The following is a 17558-nucleotide window of genomic DNA, read 5'->3' on the forward strand; positions in this document are numbered from 1 at the left end:
CCGCTATTTGTTTGTGCTGGAGGTTGGTTTTTATGACGTCGATGGTGGATTTAAGGACTGTTAAGGAGGCCATCTTCGTCTTCACTGGTCCCTCCTTCCGTCTTTAGTGGCGAGGCTGTCTCCAACTCGCTCTGACCCTGATGGGGAGCTGAGGTGGAAGGCTCTGGGGTCGACGACTCCTTCGTCGCTGCTGTGGTTGTGGTGGTGGCCTCCGATTCTTCCTCCTTGCTACTGAAGAATCTGATGTAGCCACCACCAGACAGGTGTGATACCCGACGGTCTCTGTCGAGGATGGTCTGTTTTTGGTCCTCAGGGATCCCCAGGACCAGGTACACAGCTTTGTACCTAGATGACGGACCTTCCTCCGCTACTTCTGCTCCCTCTGTCACCGAGGCGCTGATGCACTGCCAGGTGTCCACCTTGTACCAAGGGTTTTGGTTGCTGATGACCTTTTGCAGCGTCACCGGGTCGGTAATGTGGCTGTGTAGGAGGAGTCCCGCTCTCAGCCTCCTCCTTACTTCTGACAGCTTTACAACTGTCAGGGTTGTGTCCGGGATAGGTGAGGGAATGGATTTCACCTGGTTCTCCAGCCATTCGCGGGACCTTGCATCCTCGCACCAAAACGCGAAAGCCCCCTCATAAAGATAGGGACGACCGCGCAAAGACGGAGCACGCATGCCTGGGGTTAGAGCAGTATCCGTGATTCTATCATCGATAGCAATACGGATCCGCTCCGCTTGGCTCATAGTGAGGTCCCTCGGCGGGACGGTGGTCACCGCTATCTGCAGATGCGATTGACTCGCATCCGCGTAGCTCATCGTCCGCTTTGGCCTCACGTCGGTTTTTGCACGCTTGGCTTCCCCCCTGGGGGACCTGGTTTCGTCCAGGCGGGCGCGCTTCGCTGAAGCGCGTTCACACTTCCCAGGTTGCGCCTTTTCAAGCGCAGGGGTTGCCGTCGCTGCAGTCCGCCGACCGTGATAACCTCCCGGAGCCTTACCCTTCGCCTGACTGGGTAACGTAGGTGGGGGTGGGGGAGGAGGAGGTAGTGATGATGGTGGTGGTGGTGGTGGTGGTGGTGGCGGTGGTGGGGGTGGAGGATTATGATTCGTGGTGCCCTGCGAATCGGTCAACACCTTGGAGGTGGACGGCAGATTCTCACGCTGCGTTTCCGCCACGTGGGGTGTTCTTGAGTTTAGCGACTGGCGGGCTTTCTGTCTCGCTCGCCTGCTGGGACGAACGCGAGCCGGTTTGCCTGCCTGTCGTTGCTGTTGTTGTTGTTGCTGCTCCTGCTGCTTCTGCTTATCGCCCTTCTTGGGCCGCTTGTGCATCACCACGTTCCAGGGCGACAGGGTGTCGACCGGCGCGGTGGATGGGATCGCCTCTGCTAGGCATGTTAAGTCCAGGCTTGATCCTGGCTTGTGGCATTCTTTGTCCCCCCCAGAGTACGTGGGACAGACCGGATTGGGTCCGGTGAGGGATTCTCCACCTTCGGTGGTACCCTCCTGGGGCAATACATTTTTCGAGTCTGCCATCATAAGGTGTGCGGGCGGAAGATAGTAACGCACACTGCCACCTGCCCATGGTGAAAGTGTGGTGCGAGCTTTTAGGGGGTATTTAGTGCCCCAGGGCTTTGCGGGCCCGGTGTGGTTATGCGCCGCCACAGTTCGGCTATGTAGGGTGTGGTGTGTGGGAGACTGGAGAGGAGTGGGTTGATGGGGAGGAGTGAGGATTATTGAGGTGTGGGGGGAGTGGAGGGGGATGGGAGGATTACACATGTCGCTTTCCCAAGGTGACATGGCCATGCTTTTAGGAGGGATTTAGTCCTCCTTGGTTTATGGTGCACCAGATGGTCAGGTTATTTAACCGCCGCCTGTTGTTCGGCGTTGTCGCTCATTTGGCACCACCCGGGGGGCACGTGTAGGGTGGGCCTCGGAAAAGGTGGTGTTTCCTACGGACGCGAGCAACTTCTACCCCCCAACTACTAGACATACCCCCGGCCCTGAAAGTACCCTCTTTCAGCCTAATCATAAAGATGAACTAACAGTCCACTAGAGGACAAATCTTCACGAAGGCGCGTCGAACGATTCCTGAAGACGTCTGGATGTCAGCAACTCTGCTTACGCCATCCTTCCCGGGAATGGACCTCACAACGCGTCCAAGGCTCCATTTGAGAGGTGGCTGCTTGTCCTCCTTGATGACAACCAATGTCCCAGGTTGAAGCTTGTTTGTGTTGTTCCTCCATTTCGATCTCGTCTGAAGTTCGGATATGTACTCCTTGGCCCATCGATCCCAAAAGTGCTGGCGAATTTGCTCCACTCGTTGATAGCGTGAGAGCCGATGAGCAGGTGCATCTTTCAGGTCATCGATGGCAGGCGCAGTGAGCGGACGACCAACCAGGAAGTGAGATGGAGTTAATGGGTCTTGCGGATCTGAGGACATAGGACTTAGGGGACGAGAGTTTAGGACAGCCTCTACTTGAGTTAGTACTGTGCCAAACTCTTCATATGTCATGTGCGAGTTCCCTATCACGCGACGCAAGTGATACTTGCAGGATTTAACACCAGCCTCCCACAAACCACCAAAATGAGGCGCATAAGGAGGTATAAAAGTGAATTTAATGTTTTGACTAGTGGCAAATTCAATTATTTCAGATGAACAATTTGATAAAAACCTTGTAAATTCATTTGCTAGACCAATAAAATTCTTGCCGTTGTCCGAAAAGATTTCATTAGGTTTTCCACGGCGAGAAATAAATCTCTTTAAGGCTAACAAATATGCATCTGTTGAGAGGTCAGTGACTAGTTCCAGGTGCATAGCGCGCGTGACAAAACAGACGAATAAACATATGTAACATTTTGTTACCCTGGATCCTCTACCCTTGCGATTGAGTATGAACATTGGACCCGCATAGTCGACTCCACAACGCATTTAAATGGAAAACTAGGAGTTATGCGCTCCTCAGGTAAATTTCCCATCAGAGGAGCCAGAGTTTTGCCTCTCAATCGTTTGCAGATTACACAATCATGTACTACCGATCTTGCAATATTCCTACCAGCTATAGGCCACCACATCTCCCTGATGTTGTACAAGAGGTTTTGAGGGCCTGCGTGTAATAACTGTTTATGTTCGTGACGGAACAGCCAACAACGTAAAATGATGTTTGGATGAAAGCAAAATCGGATGTTTTTTACTATAGGTGAACTCAGGTGATTGTTTAATACGCCCGCCAACTCGTAGAATGTTATTTTCGTCCATAAACAAATTTAATTTTGACAGGTTATGTTTACTATTCAAAGACTTGTGCTTTGAAAGCGTTGCGTATTCGCTCGGAAACGATTCAAGCTGAACCAGTCTTACCAAAGTTAAGTCAGCCTCCCTCAACTCGTCAACAGTGAGAACGCCTGTGCGTTTTTCAACTTTATTGCGCGCGTTATAGATAAAGCGGTGTACATACGCCATGGCACGTCTCATGCGGGCGAATTGAGAGAATCTAACAAATGGAAAAACGTTACAAGACTCTGTCTGTTCGGATACAAGTGAGTACGTAGCACCTGACTTTAATTCTTTCAGACCGTCATCATGTATGGGGTGTGATTCTACTGGCATCTCTGTACAACTAAAACTGTGATCACTCAGGAATTCAGGGCCCTCCCACCATAAAGATGAAGTAGAAAGGTCATCCATACTGACGCCACGCGAAACCAAATCAGCTGGATTTTCCTTCCCACTGACATGACGCCACGGAAGTCCCTTTGTTAGCTCATGTATTTCAGCAGTTCTATTTTGCACAAAGGTTTTTTGTAAGTTTGGAGACATGTGTAACCACTCTAACACTATCGTTGAATCGGTCCAAAATATTATGTTCTCAAAGTGACAATGAAGAGATGTACGTACTTTGTCGTAAAGCCTTGCACCCAGTAAAGCACCACATAGCTCGAGCCTAGGTATGCTAACTGGCTTGATGGGTGCGACCTTGCCCTTAGAAAATAACAATCTAACCGTGATGCCCTGCTGTGTTATTGTACGTACGTAAATACAAGCGCCATACGCGGTCTGCGATGCATCGGTAAAGATGTGTAATTCTATACGTATAGCGTCGCTAGCTATAGCCTGGCGTGGTATGCGTTTTGTATTGAGCGCAGACAAGCCATTCACGAAACGATTCCATGCGCGCACGACGTCACTCGGGACCTCATCGTCCCAGTCCAATTGTAATAACCAAAGTCGTTGTAATAAAACCTTAACCATCACTATAGTTGGACTCAACAATCCCAGGGGATCAAATATCTTTGACACATGTGATAAAATAGTACGCTTAGTTAATTTAGAAATATCAGTATTTAATTTTGTTTGAAAATGAAATTCATCTGTAGTGTGAAACAAACCTAAACCCAAAGTTTTGCTGTGAACGTTATCTCCTAATGATAAGTCTTTGCAGTCACCGAATGAAGTTAAATGTTGATCACACTTGAAGTTAAAAACCCACTTTCGTAACGGAAAGCAACCTGATTTTAAAACGTCTTTTGTTTTTTCGCATAATTTTAATAAATCTAATTTATTGTCCAAACTTAAAATCATGTCATCTACGTAAAAATGATCATTAATGACACCGGGGTGTGAAGTGGTTCGCGTCCGTAGGAAGATTACCTGAAGAAAACCCTACACGTGCCCCCCGGGTGGTGCTAAACGAACCTCAACGCCGAGTCTTCGGCGGCGGTCAACTAACCCGACAATACTGGCCTAACCAGCCAGTTAACAGTGGGTATTAGGAAATGATTACTCACGCCCGCAACCGCAATTCAGCGATTGGAAGTCTAGGCTTAATTGCCCGGGCTGAGAGGAAGAACACCTCTCTATAAAACAATCACCCCAATTCCACGGTGGGACACGTGCCAACGGAATGCATGACTGGTGGGAGATCAGTATCGAGCGCCAACCTCGGCGGACATGGCAAACGTCGTTGGAGATCGCCTTCTTGGAGGAATGGGCGTCACCCTTCAAGTGACCTTTTATATCGACCCTACTCGTGGGAACAAGATGAATAATGATAAAGAAAACCAAAACAAACCAAAGATGACACAACAATTACTCCAGAAAAGCATGTTTGTTCGTGCAAGGAGTCACTCACTTGGAAATCTACCGACTGAAACAACAATAATAACAAGTTCAAACGATGAAGTGAATGAGAGATCAAACACATCTGAGAGGAACGATGAACAAAGTAAAAAACAAAATCAACCCTGGCAAAATGATCAGGTCCCTATGAAAAGGAAAGCGGAATCCAGCCCTGAATGGGCAAAGAAAAATAGCAAACTAAACAAGACAACATATGCAGTAACCACAGAAAACAGATTTCAAATCTTGGAGTCAGAAAGTACTGACGAACCCAGTCAACAACCTAAGGAGTCTAAACCGCCAAAGCCAGAACCTATATTTGTTACTGGAGTCATAGACATAACGAAATTAAAAGAACTTCTCTCCACAATTGAAAACACCGACAAATATACTATGACAACTTTGAGGTCAGGACACATAGTTAAAATAATGCCTGGTGACATAGACACGTACAAAAACATAAGAGCTAACTTTATGGAGAATAATGTTAGCCATTATACATACAAACTCAAAAGCGAGAGAGCCTATAGAGTGGTCTTACGGGGCTTACACTCTTCAGAAGACACAGAATGCATAAAAAAAGAGCTTCTCGAACTCGGACATGAAGTCCGGCACATCACAAATGTAAGACATAAAAGCACTAAACAGCCTCTACCCCTATTCTATGTGGATCTTGAGCCGAAACATAACAACAAAGACATCTTCAAAATCAACAAAGTGAACTACGTAAAAGTTTCATTTGAAGCGCCATACAAAAAGCTAGACATTTTGCAGTGTAAAAGATGTCAAAGATTTGGACATGCAAAAAATCAATGCAACAGACCATTTAGATGTGTTAAATGTGGGGAAGAACACCCAACAGCAAGCTGTTTAAAAAGACCGGACACCGAGGCAACTTGTGCCAACTGCCAAGAAAAGCACCCAGCTAGCTACAAGGGTTGCACAAAATACAAGCAGTACAAAGAACTACTCACGAAAAACAAGACAGGAAAGGGTAAAGAAACCAATGAAAACACAAATAACACAGCAAAAGATCATTACCACAAGAATCCAACACAAACCGCAAATGCAAATCCGCAAACCAAGAACTACAACCATTCGAAACCAAATATTACATACGCACAAGCGACAAAACAAAAGAACATAACAGGATCGACAACAGACATCAAGGACCCAAATAATTTCGGGGAAGTACTAGACGCCATGTTCAACAAATTCCAAAACATAATAAACGTTATGTTAGACAACATGATGGATCGTATGATCCAATTAATCACAAGCCTTATAAAGCTCCCCTAAATCTTCGAATAATCACCTGGAATGCCAACGGACTGACAGAACGTCGACAGGAGCTTGAACTTTTCTTGAAACTCGAAAGAGTTGACGTAGCTTTGATCTCCGAAACAAGGTTTACACCAAAAACCCACTTCCAACTTAAAAACTACATGGTGTACACTACAAACCACCCGTCTGGTAATTCATACGGAGGAACTGCGATAATAATAAGGGAAAACATCAAACATTATGATTTTGGGGAACATAAAACTGAGAAGATACAGGCAACTACGATCAGGATCCAAGATAACAAGACGGAAATAACAGTGGCTGCTATTTACTGTCCCCCTAGGCATACCATCACAAGTGATGAATTCAAGACTTACTTTAACACACTGGGAAACAGATTTATTTGCGGTGGAGACTGGAATGCTAAACACGTTTTCTGGGGCTCCAGGCTAACCACGACACGAGGTCGATAACTATATGTAGCTACGAACGACCTTAACCTTCATTGTGCTTCGCATGGTGTTCCTACATACTGGCCTGCGGACCCACAAAAGGTGCCGGACCTCTTGGATTTTTTCATCACCAAAAATATCCCGCTCCAACAAATGAACATGGAAGAATGTACTGACCTGTCGTCCGACCACACACCAGTAATTATAAATATTCACTGCATGTTCATTCCTACTGAGTACATACAAAGGCTGTATAACCACAAAACAGACTGGGACAAATACAGAATCAAAATATCAGAATCCATCAAATTGAACTTGCCATTGAACAACACAGATAGCGTTGAAACAGCTATAGAAACTCTCAATAAGCTTATTCACTTAGCTGTCAAAGAGTCTACACCCTTTCTAAGTCCGAAAGCAACACAAAATGCCCGCTACTCCAAACTCATAAAAGATAAGGTTAATGAAAGAAGACTGCTACGAAAAAAATGGCATTCTACAAAATACCCCTGTGACAAAAAAGCTTTCAACAAGGCCTCTAAGGAACTCAAACACATGATCTCCCAGGCAGCAAACGAGCGTCTACAAAAGCAACTGGCTGAACTCACTCCTAACAAAGATACTAGCTATTCACTATGGAAGATAACAAAAAAGCTTAAACGACCGAAAGAACACATACCACCCATAAAAGCGCCAGATGGCAAGTGGGCAAAAACAGAACTTGAAAAGGCCCAAGTGTACGCTGAGCACCTAAAAACTATTTTCATCCCCCTACCAAGCAAAAACCTTGGACACGACAAAGAAGTCTCTGAATACCTAGACGCACCACTGCAGATGAGCTTACCACTAAAAAGTGTAAGCCCTAACGAACTATGGCGGGAGATTCTGAGACTACAGAAGGGAAAAACGCCAGGCTACGACTCAATCGACGCACAACTACTAAAGCAGCTGCCCAGAAAGGGCATTACCCACGTCGCGGCCATCTTCAATGCCTGTCTAAGACTAGCGGTGTACCCCGCTCAGTGGAAAATTGCGCAGGTTATAATGATACCCAAACCAGGCAAACCTCTCCACGAAGCAAGCTCCTACAGACCCATAAGCCTGCTCCCTGTGTTGGGTAAACTCCTCGAAAAAATATTGCTAAACAGGATGCGCCCTCATCTACCGGAAGTTATTCCTCCCCACCAGTTTGGATTCCGAGAGCAACATGGAACCATCGAGCAGATACACCGTATTACGGATACTATAAGTCGAGCGCTAGAATGCAAACAATACTGCTCTGCTGTCTTCCTGGACATCAGCCAGGCATTCGACAGAGTGTGGCACGAAGGACTTCTTTTCAAACTTAAAAAACTGCTGCCTCACTCATTCTTTCCGATTCTTCGGTCATATCTATACGGTAGATGCTTTGAGGTGAAATTCAATAGCGAAGTTACTCATCTAAATGAAATACTCTCAGGAGTACCACAAGAGAGTATATTGGGACCAGTCCTGTACTTGCTTTTTACCGCGGATCTTCCTACATATGCTGATACCATAACTGCCACCTATGCAGATGACACAGCCCTTCTGTCAGTTCACGAGGATCCCGGCACGGCGTCAGCCAACATACAAACCCACATCCATAAGGTGGAGGAATGGCTGGATAAATGGCGTATTAAGATCAATCAAGGAAAATCTGTCCATGTGACCTTCACCCTGAGAAGGCAGACTTATCCCCCAATAAAACTCTATAACGAGGAAATTCCTCAGGCCGAAGATGCCAGATATTTGGGTATGCATCTTGATAGAAGACTCACCTGGAGAAAGCATATCTGGACCAAGCGTAAACAGCTGGATATGAAAGTCAGATCAATGTACTGGTTGATAGGCCGCAAATCGAACCTCTCACATGAAAGCAAAATAGCTATCTACAAGACCATCCTTAAGCCAATCTGGACTTACGGAATCCAGCTGTGGGGTTCTGCTAGCAATAGCAACATAGAGATTCTCGAAAGATTTCAAAGCAAGACATTGAGAGCCATGCTAGACATACCCTACTACGTGAGCAACAAATATATACACGAGGACCTGAAGCTCGACACCGTCAAAAAAGAGATCGCTAAATACAGCGAAAGCTATCAGACGAGAATATCAACCCACGTCAATGAACTGGCATCGAAACTGGTGGGCACAGGAAGTATCACACACTCCAGATTGAAACGGCATAGTGTCCCCACACTTGCAGTGAGATTTGGGGAAACCAGATGAAAGGGATTCATAGGAATTCCTTCTGCTGTCAAGACAAGATCAAGATACCTCATCTGAATGGCTTATTGTGTTAACACAGATTGCCAAGTTGCAGAACTCATAATAAAAAAAAAAAAAAAAAAAAAAAAAAAAAAAATGACACCTTTAACTTCAGGGTCGATGCAATCCAGCGCAATTTGTTTTAAACACCTCACGCTGAGAAATGGTGCGGAGGCTGTCCCGTAGGTCACAGTGTTCAAACGATAAATACCTAACGTTTCGGATGGATTGTCCCGCCATAGAATCAGCTGCAGGTCGCGCAGTGACTCATGCACTAAGCACTGTCGGTACATCTTTTCGATATCTGCGCATGCAGTATACCTATGTTGCCTAAATCGCAGTAAAATAGATACTAGGTCACTCTGTAATGGCGGTCCTACAAGCTGAATATCATTTAAGGATTTTCCGCTGCTGGATGCGGCGCTGGCATCGAAGACAGCACGCAACTTTATAATGAGTGATCGGCACTACACATTAGGCATTTTTTGTTAGAAGTGAAACGTTGATGCGGCTTATTGGTGGAAACATTGCAGTGAACTTTGTTATTGTGCGATGAGAAGTTATGTTTTTTATTTTCATTATTGAACTATATACTAGGGCTATGTGATACCAGCAATGTTTCCAGCATGTCGACACGATCCTTAAGAAATTTGATTAAATCGTCTACCTTGAGAGCTTTCTTAGAATCTGCGTGATTTAAACTTGTGCCTTTGTACTGTTCCCACTCACGCTCAGTAGTCTCGTCTAATTTGGAGGTTATTATGTAAATAACTAAAGTGTCCCAGTGTTCTGTGGGTTCACCTAGTATTTTTAATGCGCGTAAGTTTTTGAGTATTGTATCTATGAGACGTCTGAGTGAATGTGGAGACTCCTTAGGGAGTTTGGTGATGGAAAACAGTGATTTTACATGATTGTGCACTAGCAAACGATTGTTATTGTATCTGTTTAGGAGTAGCTCCCATGCTACTGAATAGTTAGCTGCAGAGAACTCTAAGGAATCGATAACCAGCTCTGCGCTTCCCTTTAATGAGGATTTCAGGTAATGAAATTTCTGTATGTTCGAGATTTCATTAGAGTTATGCACTAGGGAAACAAAGGTATCTCGAAATTCGAGCCAATGCTCATACACACCGTCAAATGTAGGCATATTTATGGTCGGTAATTTAATCGATTGTAATGAACCACTAGGCACCTTAGAAGATTCACTGACCTCTGAATATGAGCTTAGAATGCATTCACATAGGGCTAGGATACTGTAGCAGCTCTCTTCAAACTGATCGCGTTGTGTTAGTTGTTCTTCTAATCCTGAGTCTGATACAGTTAGTTCTATTCGTGTTTGAAGAGTGCTGAATTCAGTGAGCAAGTCATTTATGCCTTTCATGCGTAACTTTAAATCTATGCGTTTTTGAACGGGTAAGTCTTGATTAACGAGAGTATTTATGTAATTTGACATTCTCGTTAACCTGCCCTTTAGAATTCCCCGTGTTTTGACTAACTCCTTAAGCACATTATTGTCACTTGGCTCAGAGAGAGCAAGTTTAAACGGTGACTTTTCTGATGTCATTATGGTGATTTGTGGAAACACTTACGGTTTAATCCTGGTGTGTAGGCGGATGCTAGATGCCGTAGCACAGATTGAATGGATGAATGCAAGCACTGGAATGAGAAATTAAGCACAGTATCAACACAAGAGAAGCTGGGGAGGCAGGTTAGGGAAAGAATGGCTGGCCGTACCGAAATGCGCTTTGTAGTTTGTAGACCTGCTGCAGACTTTCACGACGTCTTAACCGGGTGCCTTTCCTCAGTCTTCGTCCTCTATGCACGTTTTGGATGGCTTTTCTTCAGCTTGCGATGTGTGAAGTTGCACGAAGTCCAAGGGTCGCCGAGCCTTTTCTGTAGTTAATTCGGCCGCGAAGGAACACAATGTTGCTGCGATGCTCGTAACTCGAAGAGGCGTGTTGATATGTTGCGAATTGAAATGCTTTTTCTTCATAAAATTGCGTATATTCTCAGTTTCAGTTAATTTAAAGCGTTAAGTCGTTACAAGTATTTGAAAGCGAAATCGTATTATACAGTGTGTCCGGGCTTGTAGTGATCAAACTTTAAGGGCAAAATCTAGGGACAATTTTATCGATAAAAATACTTCAAATTTGGGGCCTGACCCATTTCTCGAAAAATTACATCGATTTAAGTTTTTAATTTTTAGTTTACACCTCTTCTTTAAAAAACAAGTGAAAGCGTGGGTAGCTTAACATTAATATGCAAATATTTTATATCATGCGATAGCCAATAAAATTATCTATTAGTAGAAGAAGAAAACAGACACAAATTTCATACATTTTATGGGAGTAAGAATGGATTTAATTAGAAAAATACATTACTTTTTTCACTTCTTTTTCAGTTATTTTCCAACACAAGAAAAACCAGGTCGTTAAGGTATGTTTTATTTGCATTGTATTTTTAGTATTTGAGCTATTCTACAAAACGAATGTAAATTTATTAGTCTACGTCTATTAGTTTCGACGTAATTGTTGAACAAAGATACCCCTTCCCAGCGGTTTCCATAGTAATCGGAATAGGTTGTGTGATTCTTTCAGGCAGTGCATTTTCGCATGTCGCGTGCGCTATGGAAACCGCTGGGAAGAGGTATTTTTGTTCAACAATTACGTCGAAACTAATAGACGTAGACTAATAAATTTACATTCGTTTTGTAGAATAGCTCAAATACTAATAATACAATGCAAATAAAACATACCTTAACGACCTGGTTTTTCTTGTGTTGGAAAATAACTGAAAAAGAAGTGAAAAAAGTAATGTATTTTTCTAATTCAATCCATTCTTACTCCCATAAAATGTATGAAATTTGTGTCTGTTTTCTTTTTCTACTAATAGATAATTTTATTGGCTATCGCATGATATAAAATATTTGCCTATTAATGTTAAGCTACTCACGCTTTCACTTGTTTTTTAAAGAAGAGGTGTAAACTAAAAATTAAAAACTTAAATCGATGTAATTTTTCGAGAAATGGGTCAAGCCCCAAATTTGAAGTATTTTCATCGATAAAATTGTTCATAGATTACGCCTTTAAAGTTTGATCACTACATGCCCGGACACACTGTATAATAATGCATTGACAAAACAAAATATTTAAAATTAGTGGGGCGGCTCAGTGGCGCCACTTCAAATTTGTCTATGATGCTAATAATGCCATGGTTATGACACCGACACAAAGTAATGTTACCGTTAACTACTAGACAGTCATATTTAATTAGACTAGAAACTAACAATGTAATTCGTAGAAATAGGAAACATATCATAATCGATTGCCAGGAGCGTGCACGTAATGAGTATAATCATAGCTATGATGATATAACTGTCAACTCCTCAGTTGCGTCCCAGCCGTGTCAGCGCAGGGAAGGCCAGCCCGCGCAAGCCCCAAGACAAATAAACACAAACATAGGCTCCAGCGTTCAGTTAACATCTCTGTCACCGATATTCAGTGATAATAACAATAATCAATATATAACTCGTTTTGGCAGGATAGTGAGACCACCTGATCGCTTGGAATACTCTCATCCTGGAATTCCAATACCAAGGTAATGATGCAAGCATTTATGGTAGATATTCATTTAATCTCACTTGCAAAAATCTATTTATAATAAGACGACAACATGACACCATTGAATTTAAAACATAGAGAGCTAACTTTTAATTCAGAAGAGCAGAGTATTAGGGAGAAGCTAAACACTTGGCGTCAAAAACAACTTCATGGCAGACACCTTCAAGACCTTTTTTTTTTTTTTTTTTTGCGGGGAAAAAATGCGTTGAATCGCATACCTACCCTGCGGGGACAGGGTAGGTTATGTGGGGCTCACCAAGTCAGAAGGACGAGGCATACCCACTAAAAAGACCCCGGTGCTCCGTCACTCGCCATAAGTGGGAGGAAACTGTGGGTTTCCGGACAAAGCCTTCTCTACCACAGCCCCTCCCGGCGATTGCCCGCCTACACGGCGGGCCCTACAAGCCCCCCAGGACGGGGGGCGACAGGAACAGCTGGAAGCACACAGCTGTTCCCGTCCGACGGTGGTGGTGGCCTGTGCAATGCAGGCGGGGGCGCCCCCACGCCCCCAGCCCGCTGGCCATCACCGAGGAGAGGAAACTGGAGGCGATCATATTGTCGCCTCCTCTGACCCCTCCGCCGTCGCCGGAGCGAGGGCGCGTTTGGATCATCCTCGCGCTCTCGCTCCGCGGCTTCCTTCTGAGACATCACGTCTTCACAGAAGGATGCCATTGCCACCCAGGCCTCGTTGCTGTCCAGCATAGCTTTGACTATACTGGGCAGCACAAGGTCCCGGCCTACCGCCGCGATAAGCGTATTGCGCTGCGGAGCCCACGCCGCACATACCGCAAGGGTATGGTGCGCCGTGTCCTCCGCACCGCCACGACACGCGTGGCAGGACGGCGTCTCTTCCCTCCCAATGCGGTGCAGATATGAGCCAAAGCATCCGTGCCCGGTCAACACCTGCACCAAATGGAAGGAAAGGTAAGACACCTTCAAGACCTAGAACAACTACATGTAGATCCTGTAGCGTCAAATAAATGGCTTAAATTAGGGTACTTGTTCCCCGAAACAGAAGGTTTCTTAATTTCAATACAAGACCAAGTAGTAAAAACCAAAAATTATAGGAAATTCATAATCAAAGACCCAAGTGCACTAGATGATCGATGCAGGAAATGTCATAGACAACCAGAAACCATACAGCATATAATTAACGCATGTCCAGTTTTGACCCAAAACGATTATACTCACCGACACAATCAAATCGCATACTATGTCCATCAAAAACTTGCTATTAAATATAAATTACTGCCCCCTAAAGTAGAACCATATTATCAATATACACCTAAAGCCGTCCTAGAGAGCCCCAGTCACAAATTATATTTTGACCGCGCCATATTAACCGATAAAACAATATACTGTAACAGACCAGACATCACCATAGTATGTTTCGGTTGGTACCTGCATCTGATTGGTAGGGAGCCGAGCCCCGTATGTCACGAGTGCGGCGCTGCGGAGGATACGGCCCAGCACACCCTCGAGGTGTGCCCGGCCTGGGTCCAGCAGCGCCGGGCTCTGACTGCGGTGACTGGTCCGGACCTCGCGCTCCCCAGCGTCGTAGTTGCGATGCTCCTGGGCGAGAGCGCGTGGGACGCCATGGTCTCCTTCTGCGAAGAGGTGATGTTGCAGAAGGAGACCGCGGAACGGGCTCGGGAAGAGGATCCCGAAGCCCACGCGCTCCGGCGCAGACGGCCGGGAGGAAGAAGGAGGAGATTCGCTCTCCTCCCTCCCCCTCCCTAGGTGAGACCAGTGGGTGTTAGGCCGGGGGGCCCATCACCCACATTGCACGGTCCCACCCTGTCTGGGGGGGTCTACCAGTGTACCGGCAGACCCCCTCTTTAGCGCGGGAGGCCCGGCAAAGGCTGGGCTATGCGTGGGTACGGCGTGGTTGGAATCGCAAGCAACCCGCGTCGTACCAGTAATACGCAGAGGGTGCACCGCAGGTTTTTAGTGGGTATACTTGCCGGGTGACAGCCGCTATTGCTGCCATCCGACAAGGGAGTCCCACATAACCCGCCGCTTCCCCCGAGGCGGCGGGTATACGCAAAGTATTTTCCTGCGCAAAAAAAAAAAAAAAAAAAAAAAAAAGACATCACCATAGTAGACAAAAATAACAAAATTGCTTACCTAGTAGATATAGCCGTCCCTAACACACACAATTTGAAAAAATCCATATCAGATAAAATCCACAAATATTCAGAATTAAAAGAAGAAATACAAAGGATCTGGAATTTACAAAAAGTATATATTGTGCCTCTGGTGCTCTCTAGTACCGGGGTAATACCAAAACACTTGCATCACAGCATACAACTACTAGAACTCCGAGAACACACTTATATTACCATGCAAAAAGCAGCTATCTTAAATACATGCCGAATAGTACGCCGCTTCCTTCAGGATGACTCTACAATTTCACCAGATTTAGCAGAAACAACAAATTAATAAAATCATTCACTTGGCAACGCCCGTAAATGAGTTTTAAAAAATACCAGCCCCGAGCTGAGATATGAAAATTTAGAAAAATAATAATAATAAAACGTTTATTTCAGACATTACATCCATATGTGTTAGTAACATGATAATCTTAATCTAGTGTTAGTAATAAGCTAATGACAAGTAGGTAGATAATTATTTATGTAATATGGCTTTCAGTGTGACTCCTGCGCTATAGGTACTCATAGCGAGTGACCGGAGCATGAAGCTGCAGCCAGCGGCGCATCAGCGGGGAGTCCCACCGGTCAGCCAGCGCGCGCAGAATGCTGTTCGAGCTGCCGCGCACCCGCGCCCACAGCGAGGCGCAGCGCTTTCTGATGATAGTGTAGAAACAATCAGTCTGCGCCTCAGCAAACATGGCTGATGCACTACAGTGTCGCGGCAGGCCGAACAACATCCTGAACGCGTTATTGTATTGGACGCGTAGTGCACTATAAGCCCGCTGCGTAAAGCTAGCCCATAGGCCGCACGTGTAGAACGATTGACAATATGCTTTATAAAGCGTCAGCTTGACTGGTTTACTACAACGTGCGAATCTACGAGCCAACATATTACAGCGAACACACAGAGCCCTACGCTCCCTCTCAATATCCACAGAGTCTGACAGGCTGTCAGTGACCCAGTGACCCAGATACTTAAATTGGTGAACTCTTTTTAGTTGTGAGCCTCCGAGAGTAACAGATGGTACATTCCGCTGACTCCCGGCCGCACCAGCTTGAAACAACATAAACTCACTTTTAAGCGAGTTGTATCTAAGCCCATGAGCCACCGCATACTCTTCACACATGTGTAGAAGTCTTTTTAATGCTCCAATCGACGGGCTCAGCAGCACCATATCGTCAGCATAACTAATGTTGTTTACACACACGCCACCTACATGGCATCCTATATATGTGCTGCTGAGCTCCCCGATCAGCCCGTTCATGTATAGGTTGAAGAGCTTGGGCGAGCTCAACCCTCCCTGTCTCACCCCACACTGCAACCCATACATGTCGGACCGCGAGCCAGCCCCCTTTTACACAATTATTCTGATTATCATACCAATATTTAAATATGGATATGATTTCAGTGGGCACATTAGTTTCACAATGCAGCTTATTCCATAATAAATTGTACGACACCAAATCGAATGCCTTCGATAAGTCCAAAAAACAAGCATAAACCGGGGTTTTTCTAGCTGTATAGTACTGCACAGTCTGCTTGAGACAGAAGATGGCACTCTCTGTGGACAGACCTGGTTTGAAACCAAACTGTGCATGCATCGTGAAGCTCAATGTGCTCACCTAATCTTCTATCAAGCAGACTATCCAGCACTTTAGCTATAACCGTGGCTAAAGATATAGGCCTATAATTGGACAAATCTGAGGCATCCCCAGTTTTATTTTTTATAATAGGCACTACAACTGTGAACATCAACTCTTCCGGCAAGTAACAGTGACTTATGCAAAGATTAAAGAACATAGACAGAACTCGCGGCAAATGGACTCCCGCATACTTTAGATGCTCGATGCTGAGATCATCGTGACCAGGAGACTTACCTCTGACCATGTTTTTAATTATGGAGGCGACCTCTCGCGCTGAAAACCTGACAGACAAATCCTCGACACGACATCCAGCATCGAACACCCTAGACCTGAAGGAGAGGGGACTCCACTTTGAAGTGCTTCCGGAAGGCATTTGCTATGTCGGTCGGTTCGTACATACCGGCTACACTCGCCGGTAGACTCGGTTTCGGGTTCAATTTATTGGTATTTTTCCAAAATTTACTAAAGCATTTTTCAGTATGATTTTGAGCGATAATGTCCATCTTAATTTGTTGCTCATTGTTTTGACAATATTTTAATTTAGCTTTAAACAGTTTTTTAGAGTCACACATTTTATCATGAATAAAACCGTAATTGGATTTACCATATTGTAACCAAGACTGATACCAAAACCGAGCCTCCCTGTGAGCAACACTCACATGTTTATTCCAACCAGTTATACATTTATGTCTTTTACGCTTTTTCTCCCTATAAGTACTCTCTGCTGATTCTTTTAAAACACATATATATCATGGTACATTGACGTTAGTATTGTTCTATGGTCGATATTAGAACATGTTTTGTCGCCACATTTAGAAAAATCTGCAGGAAAATCTATTAGACGTAACCTACTATTACATGCGTCAAAATATCTCTTTATTTGGTCATTATCTCTTTCACCCCATTTAACTTTATTATAAGTTGATGTTGAGGTGACAACTTTTGACAAGATTTTATTTATATTACACTCAATTAACAAAGGATAATGATCTGACCAATAT

The 17558-nt window shown here is 44.7% G+C and overlaps 1 protein-coding gene across 1 annotated transcript; it reads right to left on the bottom strand.

Annotated features, from left to right (window-relative positions):
- Positions 1-50: 50 nt before the first annotated feature.
- LOC135086424 (uncharacterized) lies at positions 51-1532 on the bottom strand. The gene has a single exon (XM_063981151.1). The coding sequence runs from the start codon at positions 1530-1532 to the stop codon at positions 51-53; it is 1482 nt and encodes a 493-aa protein (XP_063837221.1).
- Between the last annotated feature and the right edge of the window lie 16026 nt (positions 1533-17558).

Source organism: Ostrinia nubilalis, chromosome W (assembly GCF_963855985.1).
Source record: "Ostrinia nubilalis chromosome W, ilOstNubi1.1, whole genome shotgun sequence".
Classification (NCBI taxonomy): domain Eukaryota; kingdom Metazoa; phylum Arthropoda; class Insecta; order Lepidoptera; family Crambidae; genus Ostrinia; species Ostrinia nubilalis.

Coding starts and splice junctions, on each gene's coding strand:
- LOC135086424 (XM_063981151.1), bottom strand. CDS start 1,532: ATGGCAGACTCGAAAAATGTATTGCCCCAGGAGGGTACCACCGAAGGT.